Source organism: Panthera leo, chromosome B3, assembly GCF_018350215.1.
Source record: "Panthera leo isolate Ple1 chromosome B3, P.leo_Ple1_pat1.1, whole genome shotgun sequence".
In the NCBI taxonomy this organism is placed as follows: domain Eukaryota; kingdom Metazoa; phylum Chordata; class Mammalia; order Carnivora; family Felidae; genus Panthera; species Panthera leo.
The window spans coordinates 113,014,544-113,028,793 of record NC_056684.1 but is presented as its reverse complement, the minus strand read 5'-3'; the positions used below and the strand labels follow the sequence as shown (position 1 = coordinate 113,028,793).

Sequence of the window (14,250 nt, the reverse complement as noted above, 5' to 3'; positions counted from 1 at the left end):
TCATCAAGAGAAGCGTACTTCTTAATCCCCTTTATCTATTTCACCCATCCTCACATCCATTTCCCCTCTGGCAGCCATCAGTTTGTTTTCTGTATTTAAGAATCTGTTTTTTTTCAGGGCACCTGACTGGCTCAGTTGGTTAAGTGTCTGACTCTTGATTTCAGCTCAGGTCATGAACTTACAGTTGGTGGGATCAAGCCCCACATCAGGCTCTGCGCTGACAGCACAGAGAGGCAGAGAGCCCTCTGCCCTCTCTGCCTTGTGTGCACGCATACATACTCTCTCCCAAACTAAATAAACGTTTAGAAAAAAAGAATCTTTTTTTGTTTCTTTTTAATTTTGTTCATTTGTTTTGTTTCTTAAATTGCAAAAAATGAGTGAAATTGTGTGGTATTTGTCTTTTGTTTTCTGACTTATTTCACTTAACATTATACCCTCTAGATCTATCCATCTTGTTGCAAATGGTAAGATCTCATTTTTTTTTTATGGACGAATAATAATATTCCATTTTATTTTTTTATTTAAAAAATTTTTTTTGAATATTTATTTTTGAGAGAGAGGGACAGAGCATGAGTGGGGGAGGGGCAGAGAGAGAGGGAGACACAGAATCTGAAGCAGGCTCCAGGCTCCGAGCTGTCAGCGCAGAGCCTGACGTGGGTCTCGAACTCATGAGCCGTGAGATCATGACCTGAGCCCAAGTCAGATGCTCAATCGCCTGAGCCACCCAGGGCCCCAATAATATTCCATTTTATACACACCACACACACACGCACGCGCGCACACACACACACCCTCCACATCTTCTTAATGCATTTATCTGTGGATGGACACTTGGGTTGCTTCCATATCTTAGTTTTCATAAATAATGCTGCAGTAAACATAGAGGTGCATATATCTTTTCAAATTAGTATTTTTGTTTCCTTTGGGTAAATACCCCATAGTGGAATTACTGGATCATATCATATAGTGATTCTATTTTTAATTTTTTGAGGAACCTCCATAGTGTTTTCCTTGGTGTAGCTGCACCAGTTTACATTCCCAACAACAGTTCATGAGTGTTCTTTTTACTCCACATCCTCACCAACGCATGTTATTTCTTGTGTTTTTTTATTTTAGCCATTCTGACAGTGTAAGGTGATCTCTCATTGTGGTTTTGCTTTGCATTTCCCTGCTGGTCAGTGATGTTGACAATCTTTTCATGTGTCTGTTGGGCATTTGTATGTCTTTGGAAAAATGATTGTTCAGGTCCTCTGCCCATTTTTAATTGGATTATTTGGGTTTTTTTGTGTTTAGTTTGGATATTATCCCCTTATTGGATATACTGTATCCAAACATCTTTTCCCATTTAGTAGGTTGCCTTTTTGTTTTGTTGATGGTTTACTTCGCTGTGCAAAGCTTTTTATTTTGGTGTAGTCCCAGTAATTTCATTTTGTTTTTGTTTCCCTTGCCTGGAGAAGCATATCTAGAAAAGTATTTATGTGGCTAATGTAAAAGAAATTACTGCTTATGTTTTCTTCTAGGAGTTTTACAGTTCCAAGTTTCACATTTAGGTCTTTAATCCATTATTTTTGTGTATGGTGTAAGGAAATGGTCAGTGTCATTCTTTTACATATAGCTGTCCAATTTGTCCAGCACCATTTGTTGAAGAGACTTTTTCCCATTATTTATTCTTGCCTCCTTTGTCTTAGATGAATTGATCAGATAAGTGTGGGTTTATTTCTGTGTTCTCTGTTCTGTTCCATTGATCTATGTGTCTGTTTTTGTGCCAGTATCATACTATTTGATTACAACAGCTTTGTAGTATGTCTTGAAATCTGGGATTGTGATACCACTAGCTTTGTTCTTTTTCAAGATTGCTTTGACTATTCAGGGTCTTTAGTGGTTCCATACAGATTTTAATATCATTTGTTCAAGTTCTATGATAAATGCTGTTGGTGTTTTGATAGGAATTGCATTGAATATATTTTCATTTATTTGCATCATAATTCAATTTGTTTTTATTAGTGTTTTATAGTTTCAGAATACAGGTCCTAATCTCATTGGTTAAGTTTAGTCCTACGTGATTTGTTATTTTTGGTGTGATTGTGAATGGGATTGTTTTCTTAATTTCTCTTTCTGCTACTTCATCATTAGTGTATAGAAATGCAACAGATTTCTGTATATTAATTTTGAAATTTTTTACAAATGTTTTTATTTATTTTTGAGACAGAGACAGAGCATGAGCAGGGGAGGGGCAGAGAGAGAGGGAGACACAGAATCCAAAGCAGGCTCCAGGCTCCGAGCTGTCAGCACAGAGCCCAAAGCAGGGCTCGAACCCACGGACTGCGAGATCACGACCTGAGCTGAAGTCAGGCGCTTAACCGGCTGAGCCACCCAGGTGCCCCACTGTATATTAATTTTGTAAGTTATGACTTTACTGAATTCACTTATTCTGGTAGTTTTTTGGTGGGGTCTTTAGGGTTTTCTGTATATAGAATCATGTCATCTGAGGGGCACCTGGGTGGCTCAGTTGGTTGAGCATCCGACTCTTGGTTTTGGCTCTGGTCATGATCCCAGGGTTATGGGACCAAGCCCCGTGTCAGGCTCCATGCTCAGTGTGTAGCCTGTTTAAGATTCTCTCTCTCTTTTCCTCTGCCTCTCTCCTCTGCTCGTGTGCACAGTTTCTCTAAAAGAAGAAGAAAAAGAAAATAGGGGTGCCTGGGTGGCTCAGTGGGTTAAGCATCCTACTCTTGTTTTTGGCTCGGGTCATGATCTCACAGTTCTTGGGAACAAGCCCTGCTTTGGGCTCTGCACTGACAGCACGGAGACTGCTTGGGATTCTTTCTTTCCCTTTTTCTCTCCGCCCCTCCCACATGCACGCACACTCTTTCTTTCACTCTCAAAAATAAAACATTAAAAGAAATTGTGAGAGTGGGCATCTTTGTCTTGTTCCCAATCTTAGAGGAAAAGCTCTCAATTTTTCACCATTGAGTATGATGTTAGCTGTGGGTTTTTTGCATATGGCCTTTATTATGTTGAGGTATGTTCTCTCTAAACCTTTGTTGAAAGTGTTTATCATGAATGGATGTTGTACTTAGTCAAATGCTTTTTCTGCATCTACCAAGTTGATCATATGGTTTTTATTCTTTCTCTTATTGATGTGATGTATCACGATTCATTTCCAAATATTGAATCATCCTTGTATCCCTGGAATAAACCCTCTTGATTGTGGTGAATGACTTTTTTAATGTATTGTTGATTTGGGTTGCTAGTATTTTGTTGAGTATTTTTATATCTATGTTAAAATATGTTAACATAATATCTATGTTATATCTAGATACTGGCCTATAGTTCTCTTTTTTTTGTCGTGTCTTTATCTGGTTTTGATATCAGGTTAATGCTGGCCTCATAGAATGGATTTTGGAAACTTTCCTTCCTTTTCTATTTTTTTGAATAGTTTGAGAAGAATAGGTATTAACTGTTCTTTAAATGTTAGGTAGAATTCACCTGGGAAGCTATCTGATCTTGGACTTTGTTGAGAGTTTATTGATTACAGATTCAGTTTCTTTTCTGGTAATCAGTCTGTTCAAATTTTCTATGTCTTCCTGTTTCAGTTTTGGTAATTTATACGTTTCTCAGACTTTATCCACTTATTCTAGGTTTTCCAGTTTGTTGGCATATAGTTTTTTTTTTATTTTTTTTTACCTTTATTTATTTTTGATAGAGACAGAGCACCAGCGGGGAGGGGCAGAGAGAGGAGACACAGAATCTGAAGCAGGCTCCAGGCTCCGAGCTGTCAGCACAGAGCCCAATGCAGGGCTCGAACCCACAAACCATGAGATCATGACCTGAGCCGAAGTCGGATGCTTAACTGACTGAGCCACCCAGGCTCCCCTTTTTTTATTTTTGAGAAAGAGAGAGAGCATGCACACATGTGCATACGAGCAGGGGAGGGGCAGAGAGAGAGGAAAAGAGAGAATCCCAAGCAGGGTCCAAGCTCAGAAGTGAACCTGATGCAGGGCTTGATCCCACAACTGTGTGATCATGACCTGAGCCAAAATCAAGAGTCAGATGCTCAACCGACTGAGCTACCCAGGTGCCCCAGCATGTAGTTTCTCGTAATATTCTCATAATTGTATTTCTGTGGTGTTGTTATATCTCCTCTCTCATTTGTGATTTTATTTATTTGAGTACTCTTTTTTTCTCTTGATAAGTCTGGCTAGAGGTTTATCAGTTTTATTGATTTTTTTTCAAAGAATGAGCTAGTTTCATTGATCAGTTCTTTTTGTTTTTGTTTCTTTATCATTTATTTCTGCTCTAATCTTTATTATTTCCTTTAGGTTTTGTTTGTTCTTTTTCTAGCTCCTTTAGGTGTAAGGCACTCTGTTGTTTTAGGGGTTTTGCTTTTATTTGCCTGTATTTAATTTATTTCTGTGCTAATCTTTATTATTTCCTTTCTTCTACTGGCTTTGGGCTTTGTTCTTTTCCTGGCTCCTTTAGGTGTAATGTTAGGTTATTTCTTTGAGAATTTTCTTGTTTGTTGAGATAGGTCTGTATTGCTGTAAACTTCCCTCTTTGAACAGCTTTTGCTGCATCCCAACAGTTTTAGACTATTGGGTTTCATTTGTTTCCATGTATTTTTTTTTTTTAATCCCAGTGTAATTAACATACAGTGTTATATTAGTTTCAGGTGTACAGTATACTGATTCAGTAATTGTATACATTACTCAGTGCTCATCATGATGTGTACTCTTATAATCTCCTTCATCTATTTTACCTAATCCCCCTCCTGCCTCCCCTCTGGAAATCACCAGTTTGTTCTCTATATTTAGCATCTGTTTTTGTTTCTTTTTTTCTGTTTTGTTTGTTTCTTAAATTCCACATATGAGTGAAATCATATGGTATTTATCTTTCTCTAACTGACTTATTTCACTTAGCATTATACCGTCTAGATCCATCTATGTCATTGCAAAAGGCAAGATTTCATTCGTTGTTTGTTTTTTTTTTAAATGTTTAGAGAGAAGAGAGAGAGCACACATGTGAGCGGGAGAAGGGGAGGGGCAGAGAGAGAGAAGGAGACACAGAATCTGAAATAGGCTCCGGGCTCTGAGCTGTCAGCACATAGCCCAATGTGGTGCTTGAACCCACAAACCGCAAGATCATGACCTGAGCTGAAGTTAGACGCTTAACCAACTGAGCCACCCAGGCGCCCCTCATTCTTTTTTATGGCTGAGTAACATTTGTGTGTGTGTGTGTGTGTGTGTGTGTGTGTGTGTGTGTGTGTGTGTGTATGTCACATCATCTTATCCATTCATCTGTGGGTGGACACTTGGGTTGCTTCCATGTTTCTTGGCTAGTGTAAATAATGCTACAGTAAACATACAGGTGCATAGATCTGTTTGAATTAGTGCTTCTGTTTTCTTTGGGCAAATACCCAGTAGTGGATTTACTGGATTGTAGGAGAGTTCTATTTTTATCTTTTTGAGGAAACTCTGTATGATTTTCTACAGTGGCTGCACCAGTTTGCATTCCCACCAACAGTACATGAGGGTTCCTTTTTCTCTACATCCTTGCCAACACTTGTGGTGTCTTCAAGTATTTTTTTATATCCTCTTTGATTTCTTGGTTGACCCATTCATTGTTCAGTAGCATGTTATTTACCCTCTCTATATATTTATGTTCTTTCCAAATTTATTCTGTGGTTGATTTCTGGTTTTGTACCATTGTGGATGGAAAAGATGCATTATATAATTTTGGTCTTTTTGAAAAATTTATTGAGACTTGTTTTGTGGCCTAATAATAATATCCTGGAATATATTCCATGTATACCTGAAAAGAATGTGTAGTGCACTGGTTTTGTTTTTTTGAGAGGGGGTGCAAATGAGTGAAGGGCAGAGAGGGAGAGAGAGAGAAGCGGGGCTCACCCGAAGTGGGGCTCAAGTTCACCCAATGCAGGGTTCAAACGGTGAGATCATGACCTGAGCTGAAGTCAGATGCTTAACTGAGTGAGCCACCCAGGTGCCCTTATATTGCACTGTTTTGTGATGGAATGATAGATCTGTTAAGTGGAAAATCTTGGAGACCTATCTAAATGATCTGAAAAATACAGTCTAGGCAAAACAATGCTGTTTTAGTTAAATGTTACTGGTTGGAAGCTGAAGCCTATTCTATTTTTGTTAAAAGAGATTAGTAATTTTTAGGTATTAAAGACATACTAGCACTGAAATGACATAATGCAAAGGATTGAAAGAGAATTGCAAAGGGAATGATTTTCTCACTGTGTGAGTCCGTGGTATTTACATCATTTTACATATCACCGCCAATGGATATGGCTGAGAAATATGTACCATACCATGCAGTCTCCCCAGCAAGCAGAATAAGTGAGTCTTGAATTTGTTTTGCAGAAAAGCAGTGGATGAGGGTTAATACAGAGAAATGTTTCACAGTGGAGGTGAACGTGGGAACAAGAATTTAGAACATCAGTATTGTTAAACGTTCTTGTTGATGGTGTGCCTGATCCCTCTTGGGAAAAATAGAATGACAGTAATTAACTTAGACCTATAGTGTTTCATAGAATAATCTTGACCTTTGGGGCCAGATAATTCAGGAGTGTCCCAAGCATGGATATTTTTGTTCCCTGGGCCCTAAATGCCATTCGTAATACCCACCTCCTTCACTCCCCCATCGTTGTGATAACAAGTTCCTGTACATGTCTAAATGCTTTTTAGAGGTGATTAAGTACTGTTACCCCATCAGGAGAGAGGGTTGGGGAGTTTATTGTAAGCAGAGAGAATGACCTCTACAAATATATGGAAGGCAGGACTGAACTCTTGAAACTTGTTTACCTTTTCCAGAAGAGAAGAAAAAACTGATCAGAGATTTTGATGAAAAGCAACAGGAAGCAAATGAAACGGTAAGAACAGGGAACAAGTCCTTATTTCTTCTACCTGGAGTTAGTCTTTTCCAGAATTATTACCCGACCACAGATTATTGATCTTGATTTGGATTGTATTGATCCTGTGTATTGATCTTGATTTGGATTATTTCTTACTAAGTGAGGCCAGTTGATGGGGTGAGTGATGAGAGGATTTGACAAACACAAATGGGTAAAGCTTACTCTCTTAAAATTAGTATTTGATATAATACATTCCTGATTGGAGTAGTAAGGGCATTCTCAAACCTTTACCTGGGTGGTCTTTTAATGTTTGTTTATTTTTGAGAGAGAGACAGACAGAGCACGAGTTGGGGAGGAGCAGAGAGAGAGGGAGACACAGATCCAAAACAGGCTCCAGGCTCTGAACTGTCAGCACAGAGACCAATGCGGAGCTCAAACTCATGAACCACAAGATCGTTACCTGAGCTGAAGTCGGGTTCTTAACCGACTGAGCCACCCGGTTGCCCCTACCTGGGTGGTCTTTTAAAATGAAATTTTAAAAGCTGGCCATTAAGATGAGTTATTCTTCTTTGTTAAAATTATTATCACAAAAAATGTACCTCAGAAGTGGTTGTAGTTCCCTTCTGCTGTTTTAAAAGACAACATAGTGAATATGGTTGATCTTGACAAACACATTGAAGACTGTTAAAGGAATCCCCTGATATTAGAGGGGGAGATTTCTGATTTTTAATATATAATATGTTCTCTTTAATTTCATTTACCTAACTTTATTAGATATTGCAACATCCCAGTTTTGATGGAACCTGTCTGTATATTGACGTTTCTCCCCCTAAGTCCTCATAAAGAACCACTTGTCTGGTATATGGTCAGATCAAATGCAAGAACCAAGCAGTTGCCTTGAGTTTAGTTTTATTAATAAAAGCTGAAATAATAAAAATAAATTAATTAAATGAGAGAAAGAGAAAGCAAACAAACAAGCATAGTGGCTGGATTTGGTTCCTTGGGCAGGGCATGCATGGACTGGACAGGTTTCCAATCAGGACCCAAAATGGGCTGGTCAAATGTCGGTCCAGGCTGCCGAGCAATTTAACAACTGCTTCTCTCTTAATCTATGGCTTTTCTTTAAAAACAAAACAAAACCTTATTTTTTAGAAGTAGTGTCCCTCTCTCTCCATATCCTTATCCTCTAGCTTCATCAAACCCTTTCAGGAATTTGGGGTTAAAATCCAGGTTCCAATAGCCAAAGTATGGAAAGAGCCCAAATGTCCACCGATGGATGAATGGATAAAGTCAGGCCACCAGATTGTGGAAACTGTGGAAACTATGTCCTTCACAATGGACATACTAGAAACTCTTCTTAATACCTGTGTAAATCTGGGCATCTGCAGGATACCAGTTATAGAATCAATCTTCTTTTTTTGGTTAATATCTTTGTAGAATGTTAAACATCTTTCAGTTAATACCAATTTATTTGTTTGGTGCTTAGATACTTTTCTCTGAACTTAGCAAAATCAACCAATCCAACTTTGGCCATCCCAGGCAGATGAAAATAATTTATGGCTCTTGTGAACATGTCTGAGTGTTATATTTTACTTACCCAGTAAAATGGAGATCTCATGTGGACCCCTGGTTATATAGGACATGGAGACAAACAATTGATTTTCCAAAAGAAGAGGAAGGAAGAAACCTCATGCCAGACCCCTATCATTTTTAGTACAGTAGATTTCAAAGTGTTTCATGAGAGTACTTGAACTATAACAGCTTAAGAATTTGGTATACTGGAAAGGCAATTTGAAGATTTTTGAATCCTGACTTCCCTTATTGTGTTATCTTGAGTACATTTCTTCAATTCTTACATATGAAATAGAAGTAGTATTTACTACCTTATTGAGGACAGGGAAGATTAAATGAGATAATACATATAAAAATGTTTAGTCAGATATAAAGTGCTTGTTAGTTTTTTTCACTCATTCATCACATATTTCTTGAATGCCTGTTCTATGCATGCTAGGCACTGTGCCAGGCACTCAGAGTAATGAGGTGAACAGATCACATGTGGTCCCTGCCCTCATGGAACATATGGTTGAATACTTATTTGCAGTTGTCTGTGGTTTGATTAGTCCATACTAGGCATGTGCCCAGATGAGAGAGAAAAGAACCAGGCTATCTACTCACTTTCTGCCTTCCCAGCTGGCAGAGATGGAAGAGGAACTACGTTATGCACCTCTGTCTTTCCGTAACCCTATGATGTCTAAGCTTCGAACCTACCGGAAGGACCTTGCTAAACTCCATCGGGAAGTGAGAAGCACACCTTTGACAGCCACACCTGGGGGCCGAGGAGACATGAAATATGGCACATACACTGTAGAGAATGAGCATATGGTAAGCCTTCGCTGTTTTTTGTTTTTTTTTTTTTATCTCCTTAAGTGCCTGTGGCACAAAAATTAACCATGTCGTAGAGTACAGTTTATGTTATCAGTATTTATTGAACTCTTATTCTTCTCACCTTATCCTCTTTCCTGCATCCAGTTCCCCTCCCGCCTTGGGGTAACCACCTCTCCTCTATTTTTTTGTTGTTGTTGTTAAATTTTTTTTTTTTAACATTTATTCATTTTTGATAGTGAGAGAGACAGAGCATGAGCAGGGAGGGGCAGAAAGAGAGGGAGACACAGAATCCGAAGCAGGCTCCAGGCTCTGAGCTGTCAGCACAGGGCCCGACGCAGGGCTTGAACTCACAGACTGTGAGATCATGACCTGAGCTGAAGTCGGATGCTTAACCAACTGAGCCACCCGGGTGCCCCTCACCTCTCCTGTTATTTAATGCAGATCTTTCCCAACCATGCTTAGATTTCTTTGTATCTTTAATAAAACAGTGCTTGATATATAGTGGAGGAATACAAGAGTTCCCTATTCTTATTGTATCTGGACTTTGTATTCTGACCCATAAATCCAGTTTTTTCAGATATGCTCAAAAAATTCAGTTAGGTTTTTATCAGGATAGCCCACGCTTTCAGGAAGGGGCTCACAGCTTACTCAGTTGTAACAGAAAGTAAGCCAGACTGCCTCTCTAGACCCTAGTATTCTGATTTATCAAATTAGACTGACAGAATTGAAAATCTATATTCTGAAACTATCTAGAGAAGTTAAAGGAGTAAAAGTTTACAAAGACTAAATGTAATGTGTTGCATTTGGAATTATACTCCACTGTGCAAAGTAGAAATGGCCTGGCAGGTGGCCTGGCCAGGAGCATGGGAAAGAAATGGCGGGGCCTGTAAGTGCAGACTACATGTGTGTAGAAGAATCCTGTTTGATGATGCATCCTGACTATAGTTGAAGAGTTCAGACGATACTGGCCTGACATTTACTGGTGTCAAACTGGAGTATTTGAAAATGATATAAACTTTTCAAAATTCACTTGTAAAGGGAGACTGGGAAAAGGCAGATAGGTGAAGCTTGTTAAAGTGAAATGAGAGGTATAAAGTGACTTTGGTCATTTGTTACCAAAAATAAACCAACAAAAAAAGGAGGGGTGAGATAAAGCCAAATAATAATTTGCTTTAAAATTACTAGTTTCAGAGTCATAAAAACAATTTAGATATACATACCACCTTCATTGGAATTACTGTTCCAGACCTCGAGTTGATTTATGTGATCTTACTGTCTTTTCCTTCTCTTCAATCTAATCAGTTAAAAATATCCATCTTTCATTAAAAAAAAAAAAAAAAAAAAAAAAAAAAAAAAAAAAGCCTTATTCCTTATTCCTGCTTCTTTTGAGCTGAATTAACTGGGATTTATTTCAGTGACATTCAGTGGTTCCATCATCCACTGGCCTGTATGCCACATATGAAAACTTCTCATCTAGAAACCCAATATTTTGGCTGCCTGATGGTGGCATCAGTAATAGGCCCTGTGAACCGGCCCCTTTCTGAGTGGTGCATGTATAAGTGCTTTAATAGCTAAGAACTTAACTGTTCCTATTTGTCGGTGGTTAATTCTGGCTGACAATGGCTACTTCTGTCATCATGCCTTCGGTGCTTGGGATTATAGGTGGAGTAAAACTTTGGCAGAGATTTAGGAAATTAGGGCACTAGGGAAATTAGGGCAGCTTACTTGGCCCCAGATACCTCCTTCTCTGAGAGTAGTCACCAGTGTGGGCAACTTAAGAGTTTATGTTTTGTATGGCTGAGGTGAAATTCTTTTGGGGCTTACCAGGATTGTAACCAGTTAAATGTTTTCCAAAATGTAGTAGTGTCACAAATCATTTTGAAGTCTGAATGTACTAAAAATGAATAGCTTATTCATGGTGCATCCGTCCTCAGTACCAGTCAGGTGGGAATCTTCAGTGAATTAATCTATTTCTAAGGCTATGGAATTTAGTTGGTTTGTTGTCCTGTCAAAAGTTACAGGCTATACCCATATTCAGATAGCTCCTGCACCCCACATCTGGGCCACTGCCTCTCATAAATTGTTAGTCCAGAAAGTACATGAAATCATTGCAACCTCATCACAAACACAGGGGAAATGCTCTGTTTTTAACCTCCTTTCCTTGCATCACATAAGTATAAAACCAGTGGAGTGAAAGGTATGTCATCTTGTATTGGATTCCAGGTGCTTTCATCTGACCTTGAATATAATCTTAAAAGTAATGAGGGGCACCCGGGTCGCTCAAGTCAGTTGAGTGTCTGACTTTATTTAAAAAGATATTTTTTAATGTTTATTTTTTGAGAGAGAGGCAGACTGCAGGCGGGGAAGGGCAGAGAGAGAGGGAGAGACAGAATCGGAAGCAGGCTCCAAGCTTTGAGCTGTCAGCACAGAGCTTCACACGGGGCTTGAACCCATGAACCATGAGATCAGGACCTGAGCCGAAGTTGGAGACTTAACTGACTGAGCCACCCAGGCACCCCTAGTGTCCAACTCTTGATTTCGGCTCAGGTCATGATGTCATTGTTCCTGGGATCAAGCCAGCCCCACTTTGGGCTCTGCACTGACAGCATGGAGTTTGCTTGAGATTCTCTCCCCCACTCTCTCTCCGCCCCTCCCCCACACACTGTCTCTCAAAATAAGTAAACATTGCACACACTATATCCCTTCTTACATCAGAAGGGTCATAAGGAATGTGCTGGCAATGAATTTATGATGGGAGATGTTTAATATTTCCATTCCATTTTCTGGTCAGAATCGGCTACAGTCTCAAAGGGCATTGCTTCTGCAAGGCACTGACAGCCTGAACCGGGCCACCCAGAGTATTGAGCGTTCTCATCGGATTGCCACAGAGACTGACCAGATTGGCTCAGAAATCATAGAAGAGCTGGGTGAGCAACGTGATCAGTTGGAGCGTACTAAGAGTAGGGTAAGTCTGAGTGGATGGGGCAAAGTAGGTGGGCCCTTTATATCCTGAGGCCTTACCACTGCCGGAAGTTATAGCAGTTCTGAATTCAGGGTCAGGACCTTTTAAGCACTTCAGCTTTTCTCAATTTTCAATTTTCTTGGTTGAGAAAGTTCTCTTGAAAGTTTTTTACCCCTCAGATGTAGAGGTCATTGGAGGGGCCAGGGCGGAGACAGAAGAAACCCAATTTCTGTATTTATGGAAGATTGTCAACTAAATCTAAGACTGTAGCCACTCCATCCTTTTATTAATTCCTGTATTACCAACCTGAGATTTTTCTCATACATCTAGTAGGATATTATCCCGTTCTTATGAAAGCGTCATCTACTTAAAAGATCCTAGGCTTTTGGGTTTTTTTTCTCATTTAGAGCCAAGGCTGTTTTCCACATGTCATAAAATAGTACCAGTAACAATTTATAGAGGGGGTCAGTCCTAGACTATGACTCTTTCCTGTTACCCAAGGTAAGCTGGATCATTGTGGGAAGAAAACAGAAACAACTTAGGCCAAATGCCTGTATCAGTGGAGTCTCTATCACTCTTAAGAGGTTCTGAAAAACTCATTTCTCCCTTTCCATATACCTGCACAGAAATTTAAAAAATAGTGCAGCTTGCCAGTAGAATGTTATATCCTTAACGTTAAAAGGCACATCCAAATTGAAGAATAGATACTGTGGGCAAGGCTTGGATGGAAAATATTAGCTTAGTGTGGGGATTGTCTCATATCTTAATAGCTGCAATTATCCCCATTTTTAAAGTAAATCAGAATAATGCCTTTCTATCCTCAGTGAAAATTCACAACTACTGATTTCAAGGTAAACTGTGGAGAAGACAACTTGCTTACATATTGTATGGTTTTTGACTTTTGAAAAAAGCAGGTGGATTGGTTGAATTTAAAAGCTGTGGAATGAGCTGAGATCAACTTACCATGGCCACTGGGGAATGGGAACAGATGGTAGGTGGCATCTGTTAAAATATCCCCCAGCTATCTTGATTATCAACAGGCAACCAAAAGGAAATGATTTTTTTAAAGGCTTTTAAAAGATTAATTCCTTTCACAATTCAGTGCATCTGTAAAAGTGGTAAAGAAAAAATGAATCAGATCCCAAAAGTGGTAATTGACCAGCCTACAAAAACAAATGCTAACCCAAGAGGCCCTCCTGGAATTTGGTTGATGAAATTCAAATCTTAAGTTGCTTCACAGTTACTGGTGAGGCACACTTGAAGCTTTTTTCTGTCTTGAGTAGCCAAGGTGAAGGATTAGCTTGGCCCCAGGAGTCCCCCACAATAACCTTGGGACATAATAATTCCTAAGCCTGCTTGTTGAGTACTAAGGTATCTTATCCTTGCCAGTTCCTTCTACTTGTACTCAGAGGCCATCATTCAGATTGGTTTGATGGGGTTTTTCAGCACACACCCTTTAATGCCCACTGTCAGTTTAGGAATGTTCAGGTTTTACGGTATCTACTTTTAAAAGGGGGAAATAATTGCTATTTTCTCTTCTCAGCTGGTAAACACAAGTGAAAACTTGAGCAAAAGTCGAAAGATTCTCCGTTCAATGTCCAGAAAGTAAGTTTTAAAAAGTCACAAAATTTCTCCTACCTCTAAGACATTAAACAGTGACTTGCAAAGGTCCTGATAAAGCAGAAAGAATAAAGTATTATCTTGTATAAATATCCCAGGACAAAATTCTTTGTTAAAATTATATGCTGCTTTGACTTGGTGCAGTCAAAAATTTGTCCACTATTAATCCCAGTTTACATTCTTCAGAGCACATGGGAGTAATACAGCTTCATGTTCCTTGAAATATAGTTGTATAAACTTGGTGAGAAAACTGTTTTTACAGCTACTGCTTAGTAGTTGCTTTTGGCTCTGCTTGTCCTTCATGGAAGTAAGCCCCTTATCAGGGAGTTCTGTCCTGTTAGCAAGAAGTTGACTTAAAAAAAAACAAACCCTAGTGCACTAAACAAAACTACAACCTAGCCAGGGAACT

The 14,250-nt window shown here is 39.2% G+C and overlaps 1 protein-coding gene across 1 annotated transcript in view; it reads left to right on the top strand.

Annotated features, from left to right (window-relative positions):
- VTI1B (vesicle transport through interaction with t-SNAREs 1B) overlaps window positions 1-14,250 on the top strand; it is a 30,848-nt gene that overhangs the window by 15,425 nt on the left and 1,173 nt on the right. Inside the window, exons 2-5 of the mRNA XM_042943578.1 lie at window positions 6,834-6,892; window positions 9,065-9,256; window positions 12,051-12,224; window positions 13,765-13,826. Coding sequence (XP_042799512.1) covers window positions 6,834-6,892; window positions 9,065-9,256; window positions 12,051-12,224; window positions 13,765-13,826 — 487 coding nt within the window. The remainder of the gene's footprint in view (window positions 1-6,833; window positions 6,893-9,064; window positions 9,257-12,050; window positions 12,225-13,764; window positions 13,827-14,250) is intronic.